Source organism: Felis catus, chromosome B2, assembly GCF_018350175.1.
Source record: "Felis catus isolate Fca126 chromosome B2, F.catus_Fca126_mat1.0, whole genome shotgun sequence".
Lineage (NCBI taxonomy): Eukaryota > Metazoa > Chordata > Mammalia > Carnivora > Felidae > Felis > Felis catus.
This window is the reverse complement of record NC_058372.1, coordinates 136,912,070-136,927,758: the sequence shown is the minus strand read 5'-3', so window position 1 is coordinate 136,927,758 and position 15,689 is coordinate 136,912,070. Positions and strand designations below refer to the sequence as shown.

At 35.9% G+C, this 15,689-nt stretch overlaps 1 protein-coding gene across 22 annotated transcripts in view; it reads left to right on the top strand.

The window, feature by feature from the left end:
• Positions 1 to 15,689, top strand: part of SYNE1 (spectrin repeat containing nuclear envelope protein 1) — a 475,092-nt gene that overhangs the window by 180,662 nt on the left and 278,741 nt on the right. For all 22 annotated transcript variants that reach the window (XM_045058235.1, XM_045058234.1, XM_045058221.1 and 19 more), the window contains 6 exons: positions 445 to 609; positions 3,853 to 4,020; positions 5,636 to 5,806; positions 6,578 to 6,718; positions 10,499 to 10,659; positions 12,610 to 12,760. In XM_045058235.1, coding sequence (XP_044914170.1) covers positions 445 to 609; positions 3,853 to 4,020; positions 5,636 to 5,806; positions 6,578 to 6,718; positions 10,499 to 10,659; positions 12,610 to 12,760 — 957 coding nt within the window. The remainder of the gene's footprint in view (positions 1 to 444; positions 610 to 3,852; positions 4,021 to 5,635; positions 5,807 to 6,577; positions 6,719 to 10,498; positions 10,660 to 12,609; positions 12,761 to 15,689) is intronic.

Here is a 15,689-nt window from a genome sequence, read left to right as displayed (position 1 = left end):
GCTCTTTCAACCTTTTTTTTTCTTTTTCTAAAAATATCATATTCCTTCCAGCTAATAGAAAATAAGATAATATATAATTTCCAATTTTGGTATCACATATTTTTCTATAGTACTTTTAGAGGCATTTTTATTTGTGATCAAAAGAATATCTATAGATATATGACCATCTAGTTATGAACTAAGCATCTGGTTAGCTTTTTGTTATGAGAGGTTCGATATTACATATCAGGTTTTGACATTGGGAAAGTTTTTTGTTTTTTGTTTTTTGTTTTCCTAGCACTTAGGGACTTTCCTTAAAGATGTAAACGAAAAGTGAAATCAGCAGGCACTCTACTGATGAACAAACGCCTGGTTCTCCTACCTCCACCGTATGAACTTTCTTAGGCTGAGTCCTTTCTTGATTCGCAATGTATTTTGCTCATCAAAACTGTTCTTTCATTCCAGGAGATCAGAAATGGTGTTACCACAAAGGGTGAGACTCTCAACTGGCTGAAATCCAGGCTTAAAATTTTAATTGAAGTTTCTTCTGAGAATGAAGCCCAAAAGCAAGGAGATGAGTTGGCAAAATTATCTAGTTCTTTCAAGGCTCTCATAGCTTTGTTGTCAGAGGTATACCATTTACTCATACTCTAAATAGACAGTTCTGGGTGAGAAATCTGGAAGGCTCTTTTACTTTGGGTTGTGGTTTAAGAAGTAATTATATAAAGTATAGTTGAAACACAGTAGTGAAGATACTTATTCATATGAAGATTGGTGGGGAAGATGTTTGAATTACGGTTGGTGTCATTCTTGGATATGTTAATTCAGAATAATAACCTGTATCTAAAGTATAAAGCTTATCAGATCCACACTTTTTACTCTTACTAAAAGCGTTGGTTCATGGTCAGTTGAAGCTATATTATAGAGGTTAGGTACACAGGCTTGGGAGTTCAACAAACCCAAGGTTAGAATTTAACTCTGATAGTCTGCTTCCTATGTAATCTTGACCTTGTCATTTAACATTTCTGGGCCTTGATTTTCTTTCTTATAAAACCTACTAGTGCCAAGGCACCTGGGTGGCTCAGCCGGTTAAGCGTCCGACTTCAGCTCAGGTCACGATCTCGAGGTCTGTGAGTTCGAGCCCCGCATTGGGCTCTGGGCTGATGGCTCAGAGCCTGGAGCCTGCTTCCTATTCTGTGTCTCCCTCTCTCTCTGCCCCTGCCCCATTCATGCTCTGTCTCTCTCTGTCTCAAAAATAAATAAAACGTTTAAAAAAAATTAAAAAAAAATAAATAAAACCTACTAGTGCCTATACTATACTATAGCACCTATACTCAATGCCTGACGGTAAATGCTTAATAACCGATAGTTGATAATAATAAAATATTCCATTTTAACACACTAGTAAAATCTATTTTATGCAAGACCTACTCATTTGAAATAACTTTTTTTTTAATGTTTATTTGAGAGAGAGCGACAGAGAGACAGAGCGTGAATGGAGGAGGGGCACAGAGAGGGGGAGACACAGAATTTGAAGCAGGCTCCAGGCTCTGGGCTATCAGCACAGAGGCTGATGCAGGTCTCAAATTCACAAACTGCAAGATCATGACCTGAGCTGAAGTCAATGCTCAACCGACTGAGCCACCCAGGCGTCCCAAGAGCTACTCATTTTAAACTTCTTATTAATACGTTTCAGTGTTTATATTCCTCTGTGGATTAAAATACACAAACTTACCTCCTTCATTTCTGGTAGGGCCCTTTCTACCCTCAGCAAGAACATTTTCACTGACCAGATTGCCATGCAAGTCTAATGAGTTTGTGCACGCGAAGATAATGTAAGAATGGAAAGTTGAATAGACTGTTACTATTATTTCTTAAAGTCATTTATAAACTTGCATGGAAAAATGATCATCTGGATGGCTTAAAGTTCCCTGATTCTAAAGATTTGGAATTCTCTGTAGATGTCCTTAATCTAACAGTTTGATCAACTAACCTTTTATATTTTCAATGCATGTAGATCTGTTTGAGACTCTAGCAGTGAATTTTCGTAAGCTCAAAATACTCTGAACTGCATGTGATTTTAGTTTTATGTGAAAATTTTGATATTTTGTGTCAGTTTTCTTAAGAATTTTTGACTAATTGAAAAGAGTGATAGCATTAGTCAAATTTTGGAACATGAGTTATTTCAATCCTTTTGATAACCATCTTTCATGACAATAATCTAGTTGGTGCCACTGCCATACTTTAAGTAAAATTCTGACATCATTCTTCTCTATTCTTTCTTTGATAAAGAAGCTGGTAAGGGCAAAAATAATGGTTATAGTTTTAAAAAATAAATATATGTGCCAGTGATCTTTGATCCAAGACCTAACAAATAGTTTTAGTTACATTGATAGATGAGTTTATATTTTGTTCCGCCCACACACACACACACACACACACAAAACACTTTGGCAGCCTTTAAAATTAGAAATTATCAGTCTCCCTAACACTTTACCAAACCCATTTATTTACTGTATCCTGTAAGTACTCTCATGACATTGCCCATGGGACTTGTAGCAAAATCTATCTCTAACAAATAGACACATTAATTCTTTGCACACTCATCTACCTTAAACTTCTGCATAGTTTATATTCATACCTTTATATGTTAGTTCATCACTAGTAAAAGCAAAGAAAGAATAATGGAAAACATTCATGTTGTTCATGTAAAGATTTATATTAAAAGATGGATTTGACACATTCAGTGCATCCTGTGATTATCAATCCATTTAGCATTTAAATTATTGTTGAACACGAAGTGTTTGCGATTGTCCAATGTAAGGCAAAAAAGGCTGTGGGTAGATTGACAATATGTAATGGTGAATCACTTCTTTCCACAAGAGCTGTGATTTACTGAGATCTGAAGTTTGTGGTTTTCATGGGTCTTATTGCTTTGTTTGAAAAATAGCACACTCAGGTTACCTGGGCCAAACTCAGAGCAGAAGCAGGTCAAAGAAAGATAAATTAGAGAAAGAGAAACCGAAAGCTTCTGTGGAACACAAATGGTACACAACGTGAAAATCTTAGTGAAGCTGGAGAACGACTGGCTTGGAAAAGAAAAGATGCTGGTGACACTGAACTAGAGGAAGCAGAGATTAGACAGAAGAGAAAGCTTAACATTTAGGAAAAAGAATTAACTACAGGGGCGCCTGGGTGGCGCAGTCGGTCAAGCGTCCGACTTCAGCCAGGTCACGATCTCGCGGTCCGTGAGTTGGAGCCCCGCGTCGGGCTCTGGGCTGATGGCTCGGAGCCTGGAGCCTGCTTCCGATTCTGTGTCTCCCTCTCTCTCTGCCCCTCCCCCATTCATGCTCTGTCTCTCTCTGTCCCAAAAATAAAATAAACGAAAAAAAAAAAAAAGAATTCACTACATAGCCACAAAATTAGAAATTATGTTATGGTTATGTAAAAATACTGGAATTGCATTTTCAATAAATATTCTTTTAATACCCCCCCCCCAAACTTTTTCTCTAATTACTTTGAATAGGGTGGATTCAACTTTCTTATAATGCACTTTTATAACTTATAATTGGATTTCAGTCATGGGATTGTAATTAAAGGGATCCAGGAGATAATAGATACAATATACCCACTTTTGTTATCCTGCCTCAATTGCCAGGTTGAATGGGCACAGAGCCCACCTCAAATGAGGCTTGCAATTCACATAAATGTCAGTTTACTAATAACTAAATAAACCTCAAAAGTATATGAAAGAATAAAAGTTAGAGATCTGTGTATATATTTTAAGTTCTTGAGATAGACTTTACATGTATTCTTAAAATCTTTAAGATTACATAAGCATCATATGAGTTACAATTTTTCATGAAAATCTAGGTTGAAAAGATGTTAAGCAACTTTGGGGACTGTGTCCAGTACAAAGAAATAGTCAAAAGTTCCCTTGGAGAGTTGATTTCTGACTCTAAAGAAGTCCAGGAGCAAGCTGAGAAGATCTTGGACACTGAAAATCTGTTTGAAGCACAGCAATTACTTCTTCATCACCAGGTAGGACGCGCTTTATCCGAGGCACTTATGTGAAGTTCATTAGTCACTGACAGAGCCAGAGAGATCAAGGGAAATGTACGTCCACAGGATGAGGGCAAAGGGAAGGGGGTGCAGGAAGGAATCCACTTGAATGGTTAAAAAAAACAAAACAAAGCAAAAACTTTGTACCTCTGTTCTCTGTTCAGTATTAGCCATTTCAGAAGAGCCTGCAAGATAAATTCCTAGCCCAACTGATTGAATGATATCAAAAAGTTCAAGGAATATTATAGAGAGAAAGTTGGTTGAGTGAGTTATGAAAACCTTCATAAAACTTGCTCACTTGTCCTTTTCGTAACAGAGAAGGAAAGCATAGAGATAAAGTGCTTCATATTTAAGATCACTATTCTTTGCCATAAGGTTAAAATCCTGCTCTTCAATTTACGACTTTGAATACATCTCAGTTTGGAAAATTATAAAGCACATGAAGTACCAGACTTTTCAGAATAGTATCCTCTTATGAAGGATTAGAACTGGAAGTAAAGAAATTCTGGTACATGTATTGATAATAAACAATTTGAGCCAACTTACTTGCCAAACTCAATGTAAGTAGAAGAATGATTCAAATCAAATATTTTAATAACAAAATTCTGGCTAACTTAACGTATAGCAAAATGTTAGCTAATTTTATATATGATAATATATAAACATGGAAGTTGCATTAAGAGTGTATGCATTAAGAGTGTGTTTGTGTGTATATATATATATATATATATATATATATATATATATAAGAGTACATGTAAAACTGCAGTCTCTAGGCTTTATAGATTTATTTAATAATTATAAAAAGGCTGTGAGCACAAGAAAACATAATGCTTGGTATTACACTAGTCTCAATCATGGTAAAAGTTGTGTTTGAGTGTCAGTTTAAGTCAGAGAAATGTGAGATTACAGATATTTACATTAATATTTTAAAACTGTTCACATTTCTTGGATCACATGCTTGGATATATGCCTTTGTTTACTTTGTGAAAATTCATAAGCTATGGATTTGAGGTTTGTACATTATACTTCAATAAAAAGGTTATTTTAAAACATAGCTTTCCCAAAATATCTCGGCAGGTTTATCAATCTGAATATACCCCAGAGTTAAATCTCTTAATATCAGCATTTTTACAGCATGAATGACTTAAAAAAATTAGAGTTGAGACTTTGTGATTTGGGGCAAAAAAATAATTCTTTAAGGAGAATCAGGTCAAATGAATAGTTTCACCAAATTCCTTCCAGAGGAAAGGGCCCGCCTTCCTCATTTTAAACTTCTTATTAATACGTTTCAGTGTTTATATTAAACATGTGAAATGTTTAAATTTGTCCGCAGTTGAAACATCCAAGACCAAATTAATTGTATTGTTTATCATTAAGAACACAAAATATTTACAAATAATGTCCATTTTGATCAACATAGAGTCCCCATTGCCATTTTAACTGTTCAAGTTCACTTTTGAAATACAGTTTGGCCCCACACTGCGGAGAGGTTTTACCTTTCTGTACCTCTGCTAGAGTGCTGGTGTTTCTGTCCCTGCTTAGCCGCTCAGAGAGTAACATTTATCCCCATCTGTTGAACAAATGCTTCCAGCAAAAGACAAAGAGGATTTCTGCGAAGAAGAGAGACGTGCAGCAGCAGATAGCACAGGCTCAGCAGGGAGAAGGTGGGATGCCCGGCCAAGTCCGGGACGAGCTGCGGAAGCTGGAGAGCACCCTGGACAGCATGGAGCATAGCAGAGAGAAGCAGGAACGCCGCATCCAGGTAGGAGACCGGAAGTCTAGGGCGGTGTTAACTTCCGGGTCACAGGTGATGTCTCCTTCTAGTGGGAGCAAACGTTTGTTCCCGCCTCTGATGTTCCAGGGCCGTGTTAAGTTTTTAACATGAGTTATCTCTCTGAATCGTCACATTAACCTTATTAGATGGGTATTAGAATTAGCACATTTTGCCCACATGGAAGCTTAAAAAGAAAGGGATTGAGGACTTTCACAAAAGTCACAGAGCCGCGATCAGTAACAAAGCCAGAATTTTAATCCATACTTGTCCGAATCCAGGAATTAACACTGGATCGTTTCACTTTTCTGTGCAGTCCAGCAGCCATATGTTTATGCTTTGTTGTAATCTTGACACTTTTAAAAAGTTTCTAAAGAGTTGCTATCTGCTCATTCACTACCCCACTCCCCTCTCTTCTCTTTCTCCCTATTATTTTTCTTTTTTTGAAAGAGACTGGGAGGCTCTCTTTTCCTTTATCCCTTATCTACATTTTGAGCAATATCCTTAGATTCATAGGACTTTACAGCTGGTAGAAAACTCAGGGTGCTAGTCTACACATCCGATTTTTGTAGGTGAATTGAAACTCAGAGTGAAATTCTTATAGGAGACATTAAGATCATCTTTGTTCAGCATAACCGCATGAAATATGAAGAGAATTAACTGGAAGTTGACAGCCTAACAAATGAATGGAAATGTGAACAGTATTTTGTGACATGCTTTGTTAATCCATAACATGATATGTTTATTTTTTTTCAAATTTAGGTCACATTAAGAAAGTGGGAGCGATTTGAAACAAACAAAGAGACAGTGGTCAGATACCTTTTTCAAACAGGTTCCAGCCATGAGCGCTTTTTGAGTTTTAGCAGTTTGGAAAGTTTATCTTCAGAATTGGAACAGACAAAGGTATATCAATATGACTGTGCAATCCCATGGTACTCATTATTCAGAAGAAAAGCTGTGTTTCTATTCCTTGTTACTATTAATTATTATAATTATTCATGTAATCAGTACTTATTGTTGACCTTCCACTCTTCAACACACTGGTCAAGTTGCTTTGGGGAATGAAAACATAATATTTAAACATCAAGAACTAAGAAAGTTTTCACTGAAGTGGGAAATGGGTCGTTCCCTCACAGGTGGATACATTTAGAAAAAATCTCTCTGAAGGCAATAATGTTTGTAACTGAAACTTGAAGGGCAAGTAAGACATAGAAAAGCAAAGCGTGGGACTGCAAATAAGCATTCTTCTAATGGGAAATGGCAGAAATATAACAGTGTATGGAAATTCGGTTTTAAAGCAGAAAGGCGCAAGTACAATTGTAATGGAAAGTTGACCACATCACAAAGACACATGAAGGTCTAAAGCATTACTTGCTAGGCAACATGGAGCCCTTAAAGGTTTTTAAGAAAGAGAGCCATGTGATCAGAGCCGTACTTTAGGGAGATGCATTTTTAAGTGTTTTTAAGAAAATTGAAAGGGTGTAAGACTGTCGTCATGAGATCCAATTAGAAAGTTACTGCGTGTGTGTATTAACATGGACATGAGTCGGGGTAATGGAGATGTCAGTGGTAACAGATGCAAGAGACAGAAAGTAAAGGAAAAGATGAGGATCCCCAAGGTTCTGAGCCTAACAAACGCAATGAGAGTGAGACAGGAACCTGAAGGAGTAGCTGTCAGTTGAGGAAGATGACTGACACAGTTTAGGACAGATTGAGGTTGAGGCTCCAGTGGGACATCCAACAGAGAATAGTTAGTGGGTGTGCTTCATGAGATCAAACCTATAAGCTCAAATACCTTAGATGCTCAGAGTAGACCAATAAATTGTAGGAAGTATTTAGAGAGTTGTACGCGCTCTTTCGGTCTTTTTGCACATGTTTTGGGTTAATAGAATGACTGAGTTAATGTGTTAGCCAATGTATAAGAAAGAAGACTCATGTTCATTGGTTAATAACAAGTAATCCCTGTGCTTCTTTTCTCTTACCAGAAAGGGCTTCTGTGTCTCTCATACTGTATTATTTCTTGTATCATTAACTCACTGAGGAGTTTAAAGTCTTATAAAGCCAAAGATTTTTTCAATTCTGTATTATTTTCATCAGCCATTTAAAGAGAACATCACTTTTAATTTTAATTTTTAATTTTAATTATTTTATATATTAAAACATATCAGGTATCTTTTATAAATACAAACAGATTTTGGGGGTTGATTTTCGTGGAGGTGTTTTGCCCAGATTCCATCCAGCACTTCTGATACCCTGTGGCTCTAATCCCTTTGAATTTGTGTATCAGCGGTAGATGAAACAAGTATAACCTTTTTAGTGTTATTATTAAAATTTTCCTTAGCCAGTAATGGTTTGGGATTGATTTAATAATGTGAGTTAACATTTATTGAATGTATACACATGCTTGTCTAATCACTTGATGTTTATCATCTTTAATCTACAAAACAGTCCTGAGAAATAGGTATCATTTTGAGTCCTGTTGGATAAATGAGGAAATACAAGGAACAAAGGTGTTAATGATTTTGTCCAAGATCTCAGGATTACTAACCGGTAAGGTTGGGAATCAAACCTCAGAAGTCTGAGTCCAGAGAATAAACCTTTAGCTACTAGATTTTTCATTGAAAAACTGAGCTGCTTTACTGTTGATATGTGCTGTTACATAAACACGTCATCTAGAATAATTGTCCTCCACTTCTTTGCTCACTTGACATTGTTAATACAGCGTTCATTCCAGTTGTAGCCCTTGAGTGGTTGTGCTAAAGAACTTGAGTGCTTTCTGTCCACCAGCATGTGGTAGGGAGTTCACAGCAATACCATGTTTATTCTTCACAGCAAGGCTTTACTGATGAGGAAATGAAAATTCAGAGTTCTGTGACTCAAGATCACATGGCTAGTGAAGGATAGAGCGTGGTTTCAACTCCAGACCTGACTGACTCCAGAGTCTGTCCTTTCCTGCTGTATCCTACTGCCACTCATATGTTTTCTTCTTAGGACTTAGAGATAAAGCCTTATAACATTATTCTATTTTGGCTTAATTTGGTTTCAGTCAACATCGTTCTGTCCTTTGGATTCCTCCTCTGCATTGTTCTTTCCCAATGCATAGCTCCTACAGAAGGCTCTCAGATGGAGGGCATGTAAGCATTTGCAAACATAATTCCACTTTCTCCATGATTTTTCCTGGGCCCTGGGAATCACCAGGAGGGGGAGGGATACTATTTTATAGTTTTGATTCTGTTCTTGGGATTCTGAGAGATTATGATGGAATTCCCAGTCTTCACAACTGAATCTACCATGACTGTAAGTTCATGTATAGCCACAGTAGATGCTTATAACCACAGAATTTAATGTGACATTAGCAAATACCAATTTTTAGGATATTATAAGTCTCTCTGCCATAAAAAGGAAGTTGTACTTACCCATTTTTATTGTCTCAAATTGCTGGGTATCTCTCTGAAGGAATGTTGATATTTCTATGAGGACTTGAAGCCTTTCAAGCATGAAGATACAATAGTATTATGTAGTAACTATCTTACGTGGCATTATGTAATAATTCTAGGAGGATCTCCGTGGGAAGAGGTGGCTATCAGAAGTCTTACCTTTGAACATTATTTACGTCAGATTTCTTCATTACCTATTTTGGAGGAGGGGAGTTTATGATCAAAATGAAAACCTCCTGTGAGCTTCTCTTACATGAGAAGAAATGAGACACTAATTTTTTCACACAAGATTTTTTTCACACAGGATTATCTCTGGGATTAGCTTTGCTATTCAGTTTTCAATACATTTACCTGACAGAATTCAGGTAACAGCTCAAATTTACCAGTGCCTCAACCATATTAAATTAATTTTTGAATTGAAGTGGTTTGCTGTTAATGAAAATCAGTGTGTGAATTTTTAAACCATGTGCCACGCACTTCAAAATGAAATTGCTAATAAAATGCTAACAGTAACTTGACAAGAAAACCATTACTATCTGAATTTTATATGAAAGCCTGAAAAATAATTCACCAAAGTCAAACAACTAGTAATTAGCAAATCCAGAGTTCTACTCCAGGTTTGACTGGCTCAGAACTTACCTTCTTTTCATCACATAGTGTGTGGCTATGTAGTCAATAAGATTTAACAGCATTAAGATCAGATTATCTCTCTTTTCAGGGAATTAGTTAACAAAATGTTTCTTTATGGGAAAGTATCAGTGATACGCCATATTGACTAAAATAGTCTTCAGTTAAATAAATAAGTATTTATATTAATTGGCTTAGAACTCTCTTATCTCTAAGACTGAAAAAATCAGTCACTATTGATCATTGCCTGAACGGAGCCCATAATACACTAACATATTTGTGGGTAAGTTAGTTATTATAATGCAGCTTAAATTCTAAGCAATAAACCCAAACCAGGAAACAATGGAAAACATTCTTGTGAGAATTGTTGGATAATTATGAAGGTAGATATTTGACTGTGTATATAAAATGAAAATAATTTAGTGAAGTGTCTATTCTGGCCATGATGAAAATAAGTCGGGTCTTATTGCTAAGAATATTATATTCTAATACTCATACAGGTATGAATCCATCTATCCATCCATCTCTTCTGGTAGAGATTCTGCAAGGATGTGTAGTTTATTTGAGGGTAGAATTTAATAGCAGATGCCTTCCTAACAATTATATTATCTTTTACTAGGAGTTTTCTAAACGAACAGAAGGTATTGCAGTCCAGGCTGAGAATCTTGTGAAGGAAGCTTCCGAGATACCACTTGGGCCCAAGAATAAGCAGCTGCTTCAACAGCAGGCCAAGACAATCAAAGAGCAAGTCAAAAAATTAGAAGACACACTTGAAGAAGAGTATGTGCTTGACAAGTCCTAAACTTTCTTCTCTGAGATAAAGTTTCATACAGCCTTTCCTGTATATTGTATTCAAAACATTCTTTTAAAATCTCAAAGTGTCTGTGTATTTCAGCATGATTTGAGGAAGCAACTCACAGTTCAAAAGGAAGTGTCACCAAGACAGAAAACCATCATCTATATAATAGAGCAGAAAAAGTATGAGGGATGTGGTTTTGGCATTGTAAACTGATCTTGTTCATGAGAAAGCCATATCTATTAAATTCTGTGGCCTTCGTACAATCTCAAAAAAAGAACCAGTATTTAAGATAATTTTTTTACTGCATTATTCTGCTGTCACCAGTGAGGAAGAAGAAGAGACACTTTTGTTATGTAAATGCTAGGCTTAAATATAGATAACACAGACCCAGTGTCTCCATCTCCAAGAAGTTTCCAGAGCTTGTTTACAATGCCTCAATATTTGAATTGTCACTGATTGATATACTATTTCCAAAACTCAACTTCAAAAATTTATTTTACTTTTAAACATTTAATATTGCCTATGGTATGCTATTATGTACAAAATAAACACACAGAAAATCTGGAGGGGGAAAAATGTGTGAAGATACGGCCAACGTTCCTCAAAATAATATGGCTGCATATTTTTATTCAAAGTTCTTTACTGGCAGATCACGAACACCTATTATTCTTAAAATAGAAGACAATTTCTAAGGTGAATTTTAATATGTAAAACTTGTTTTGAATACTAGTAACACCTTGAAATTAACATTGTACATCTGCCTAAACTTTAAAATTTGTTAAATAGTCTAAAGGAAATTAGGACTTAAAACTTTGAGAACTTTATTTTAAATACTATCCATCAAGTTATGGAAAAAAATGAAACTTAGAGTTTGTTAGAAAAGAAGCTACTTTTATTAGAAATGCCCATTTGAATCTGTCTCATATGACAACTTGCAACATAACTTAGTTTGCATTACCTGTACTGATGAGAGCATTAGGCACATCCAGGGTATACATTTGAGACTGCAATATTATTTAATTTGACATTCAATGATGCCATTGCATTCTTCTTGATGTCTTCAAGTGCCTTTTGGTAAACAGGGAAATTCTTTCAGTTTTTTTTTTTTTTAACCCAAGGACTTATCCGTTTAATGATACACTGTTAGTTTCTTAGTCTTTTTTCTAAACTAAAAGCCATAATCACATGATTATATACGCATAGCTAATACAAACTGAATATCTATAGTTGAAATTTTGTTCACTAGATTTATAAGAAATAAAGCCCAAATTTTCTAAAAGCAGTTAGGGTGCTCATGTACAAGAATGTATAAGAGTCTTTTGGAATCAAGACTGTACAAACATCTAAGAATAGCTACAAATCATTATAGATTATAAATTGCAGGTTTAACTCTAATGATAAAACAGTTCCTGCAAGGCAGCATGGGATTCAGATTAAAAGCTCTATCTTGATTCATAAAGATGCATTTTATAAAGATCTTTGAGTATAGAGCATCCTTGCAGATCTCTGCTCTAAGAGCAAAAGGAGCTTGTCCACAAAATCCAGACTGCTAAAAGGCTCTGTGCAGTGGAATCTATGTGGGCGGCTTATTGAAAGTCCTGGCAGCTACTGGTCATGTGTAGAGTTTACCTAGATTATACCTGGATTCAAACCCCTTTGGACCCAGCAATATTTTGTTCGAAGCACAGTTCCTTTCATAACATAGTGTAGATACTACCTCGTTAAATGCTCATTCTCAGAGGAGATAGATAGGAAGACAGGAGGACTCAGTACTCGGGTCGAATGTGCATTTTTTTCCTGTTCCAATAGTTTCAACTTGGACATGGTCACAAGTGTCTTCACTCTCTTTTCATCTGGTAATTTAAAGGAAACTGTATTGTTGTTTTCTATTAAAATACTGCATTTTCTTTACTTAATTTGGTTAATTTTAGTATTAAAACCATGGAAATGGTGAAAAACAAGTGGGATCATTTTGGCAATAATTTTGAGACCCTGTCCGTCTGGATAACTGAGAAAGAAAAAGAACTCAATGCCTTGGAAACTTCATCATCTGCCATGGACATGCAAATCAACCAGATTAAGGTGACCTGATCACACGTTACGTTTATAATCCATGTCTAGCTTTTAAGAACTCCTTTCTTACATTTCATCAAATGCTAGTTGGCCCCACGACAAATCTCTCATTGCTATGTGACTCTATTAAAATTCAATTCACACAAAATGATGAGCTAAGAGGTCTTGATTGATACTGGGCAACACTTTATAGTTGGAATTATGTATTACTATTTTCTGACTTATGCATTCAAAGTCAGCATTGTGTGCAATATCATTAAAATGTTTTTATGGTTACATTATTCTTTTCCTTGATTTTGAATTAACCCCACCGGAGTGTTCTGTTGATTCACTTATACAACATGAAATGTATTCATCATTTACAACTGTACTTTGTAAGTATTGTTCCAAATGTCTAGCTCAAGTATTAGTGGCAATTACCCTCCCAAACCACAAGGAGGAGAAATGACTTTCTGTAGGTGAAACAATCAGACTCTACTGCTCTAATGCTTTCATGTATGAAGGCCTTTGGGCACAAACTGAGATGCCCTGATACTTTAGCTCTCCCAGCTCTAAAATAACCATGTGCATAGACTGTCATTATTCACTTCATTCAAATAGTTTAAGAAGAAAAGGACTGAAAGACGTGAATTCTCTGTCTTTGATACATTTTTTACACGACACACAAATTGCAGCCACTTCTTTTTCTATCTAATCTCATGTTTTTGGAAGGGGAAAACCCACTGCCATTTCATTCAATTAAAAATAGTAATATAAATACCAAGGTATTTCACAGTGTGGCTCAGAACAAGTCATTCCCGTGTGCGCTGCGGAAGGGTGCGATGGTGCTTAGCTAAGCTTACATTACCGTGCAGATTATCCTGGTTTATCACACATCTGTTGCACTCAAGGCTATGTGGAATCTGGTGTATGGAATCTGTTAATGTCCTGTGTGGTATACCAGGGAAAATAGATGCCAATCCACTAAGAAGTATTCATGAAATATGTTTAATCTCTAACGCTGTTTTTAAAAGTTATCATTTAACCCTTTCACTACATCCTAAGAAGACAAAGAATAGCACATTTAAATAGTTTTATCAAAAATTTTCTTTCAAAAATTTTTGACATACCCTTTTTAATTTGTTTATTCTTGCCATAATTCATTTTATTGTTATTTCAACCTTAATTCATTTCCAGGACTTCTGAACTATATCAATGATCAAATGTCATCACCTCTTTACTCTGTGGGAAATGAAATGATTACACATTTTATTTTTAAATATATAAACATTCAATTGTAGATTTCCATGTCGTTAGATTAAAAAGACATTTTAATATGCCAATATGGCATTTTGGAAACTGTCTAAAATGTATCAAATGAATATGAATAATAGAAAAAAGTTTTTGCTAGAAATAAGCAAAGATGGTGTGGAATACATTAGTACTGTGGATTTAGGCTAATAGGTTCACTTTCTGTTTCCAAACCAAAGATGATATAGGAAATATTAGAAATAAGGTAACACTTGTCATAGCATTTCACTTGAAAACAACCTTAGGGTTAACCTTTATGAAGTATTTGCATTGTCACAAGGATATTTATCTAGAAGCCCACTTTTATGTTTCATTACATGCTATTCTAAATTGACTGATTTTCCTATTCTTAGTTGATAATTTACAAAAGATACACTGGGTCCATCTTCCATCTACCCTTTTTGGATTAGAATCCAACAGTATGATTACATAGTTTGCATTTATGAATTTGTTGCTGACACGTATTGCTCTAAAATCTAAGAACTTCGGTCTTAATGAAGATTGCTTCACTGAGACACCCAAAACCCTTTTTGGCACCTAGGGGACGTAAATACATATTTGTTGAATTTATGAGTAATTTTTCTACAACATATCACCTTGAAAAACAGCAAAACAAAGAAAGGTTGTGTTCATGTTCAAATAACAAATCTCTATTAGAGATACCGCTGTAGTTATGCATATGAAAAATAAAAATAAATAAGTGATGAGCACCTGGCACTAATCTGATGTAAATTATTCCTGATTGTCTCATCTAGGCAAGTTATTTCTGACTGTTGTCTCACGTAGACATAAGTCACACATTTTTTTTTTTCCTAGGGTAGTTGTATTCTCCATTTAACTTACTTGAAACTGAGACTTGCCTGAAGTTTTGGCTTTATTTGATTGGAAGATTTGGCTCTTTTTCTCAGAGGAATCATGTTCATTCTCTTACGCATAAATAAGCCTCTATGTATATGATAGACATATCTCCTTCCCGCACCCACATCCTTAGTGACCATCAGTGCTTTTCACGTGTTAGCGAATACATAAAGGATCGTCCCGCTCCAAGTGGGAATTATAGTCTAGGTGCTTCACTGTAGAGGCCACAGCTAATGGGTAAGGCAGTGGTTCAGAGTGGAGCCCGCATCAGTAGGAGCAGCAGCGCCTGGGTATTTGTAAGAAATGCAAAGTCTAGGCCTCACCTTAGACCTGCTGAGTCTGAGTCCCTGTGGATGGGGCCAGGTGATCCTAATATATTCCAAATTTGGAAACCACTGGCATAAAGACTAGATGATAAATTTGAAAAGGCTGGTTTTAGGTAAGAGTGGAATCAGAAAAGGTTTTGCCTTGGGAAAATATGAAATACTCAACCAAGTTAGAGGGAAACTGAGTGAATGTCAATGCTAGCATTTCTATGAGTTATTGGAACACAATGCTCCCCAGATCCACTGGTTACAAGGCATAACTCACAGGATAAGCGGGAATTCTCTGTACCTTTAGAGAGACTTCTAGTTTTCGGTAAGACATGAACTACAAAAATAAAAAAAAAAATACAGGGACATCTCTCTGCTCACTTCACTGCAACAGGAGTAGGTATTTCCCTTTATTCTCTATGCAGTGAGCACGACCACCATCAGTTTGTATTTTTCAGACACCCTACACATCTCTC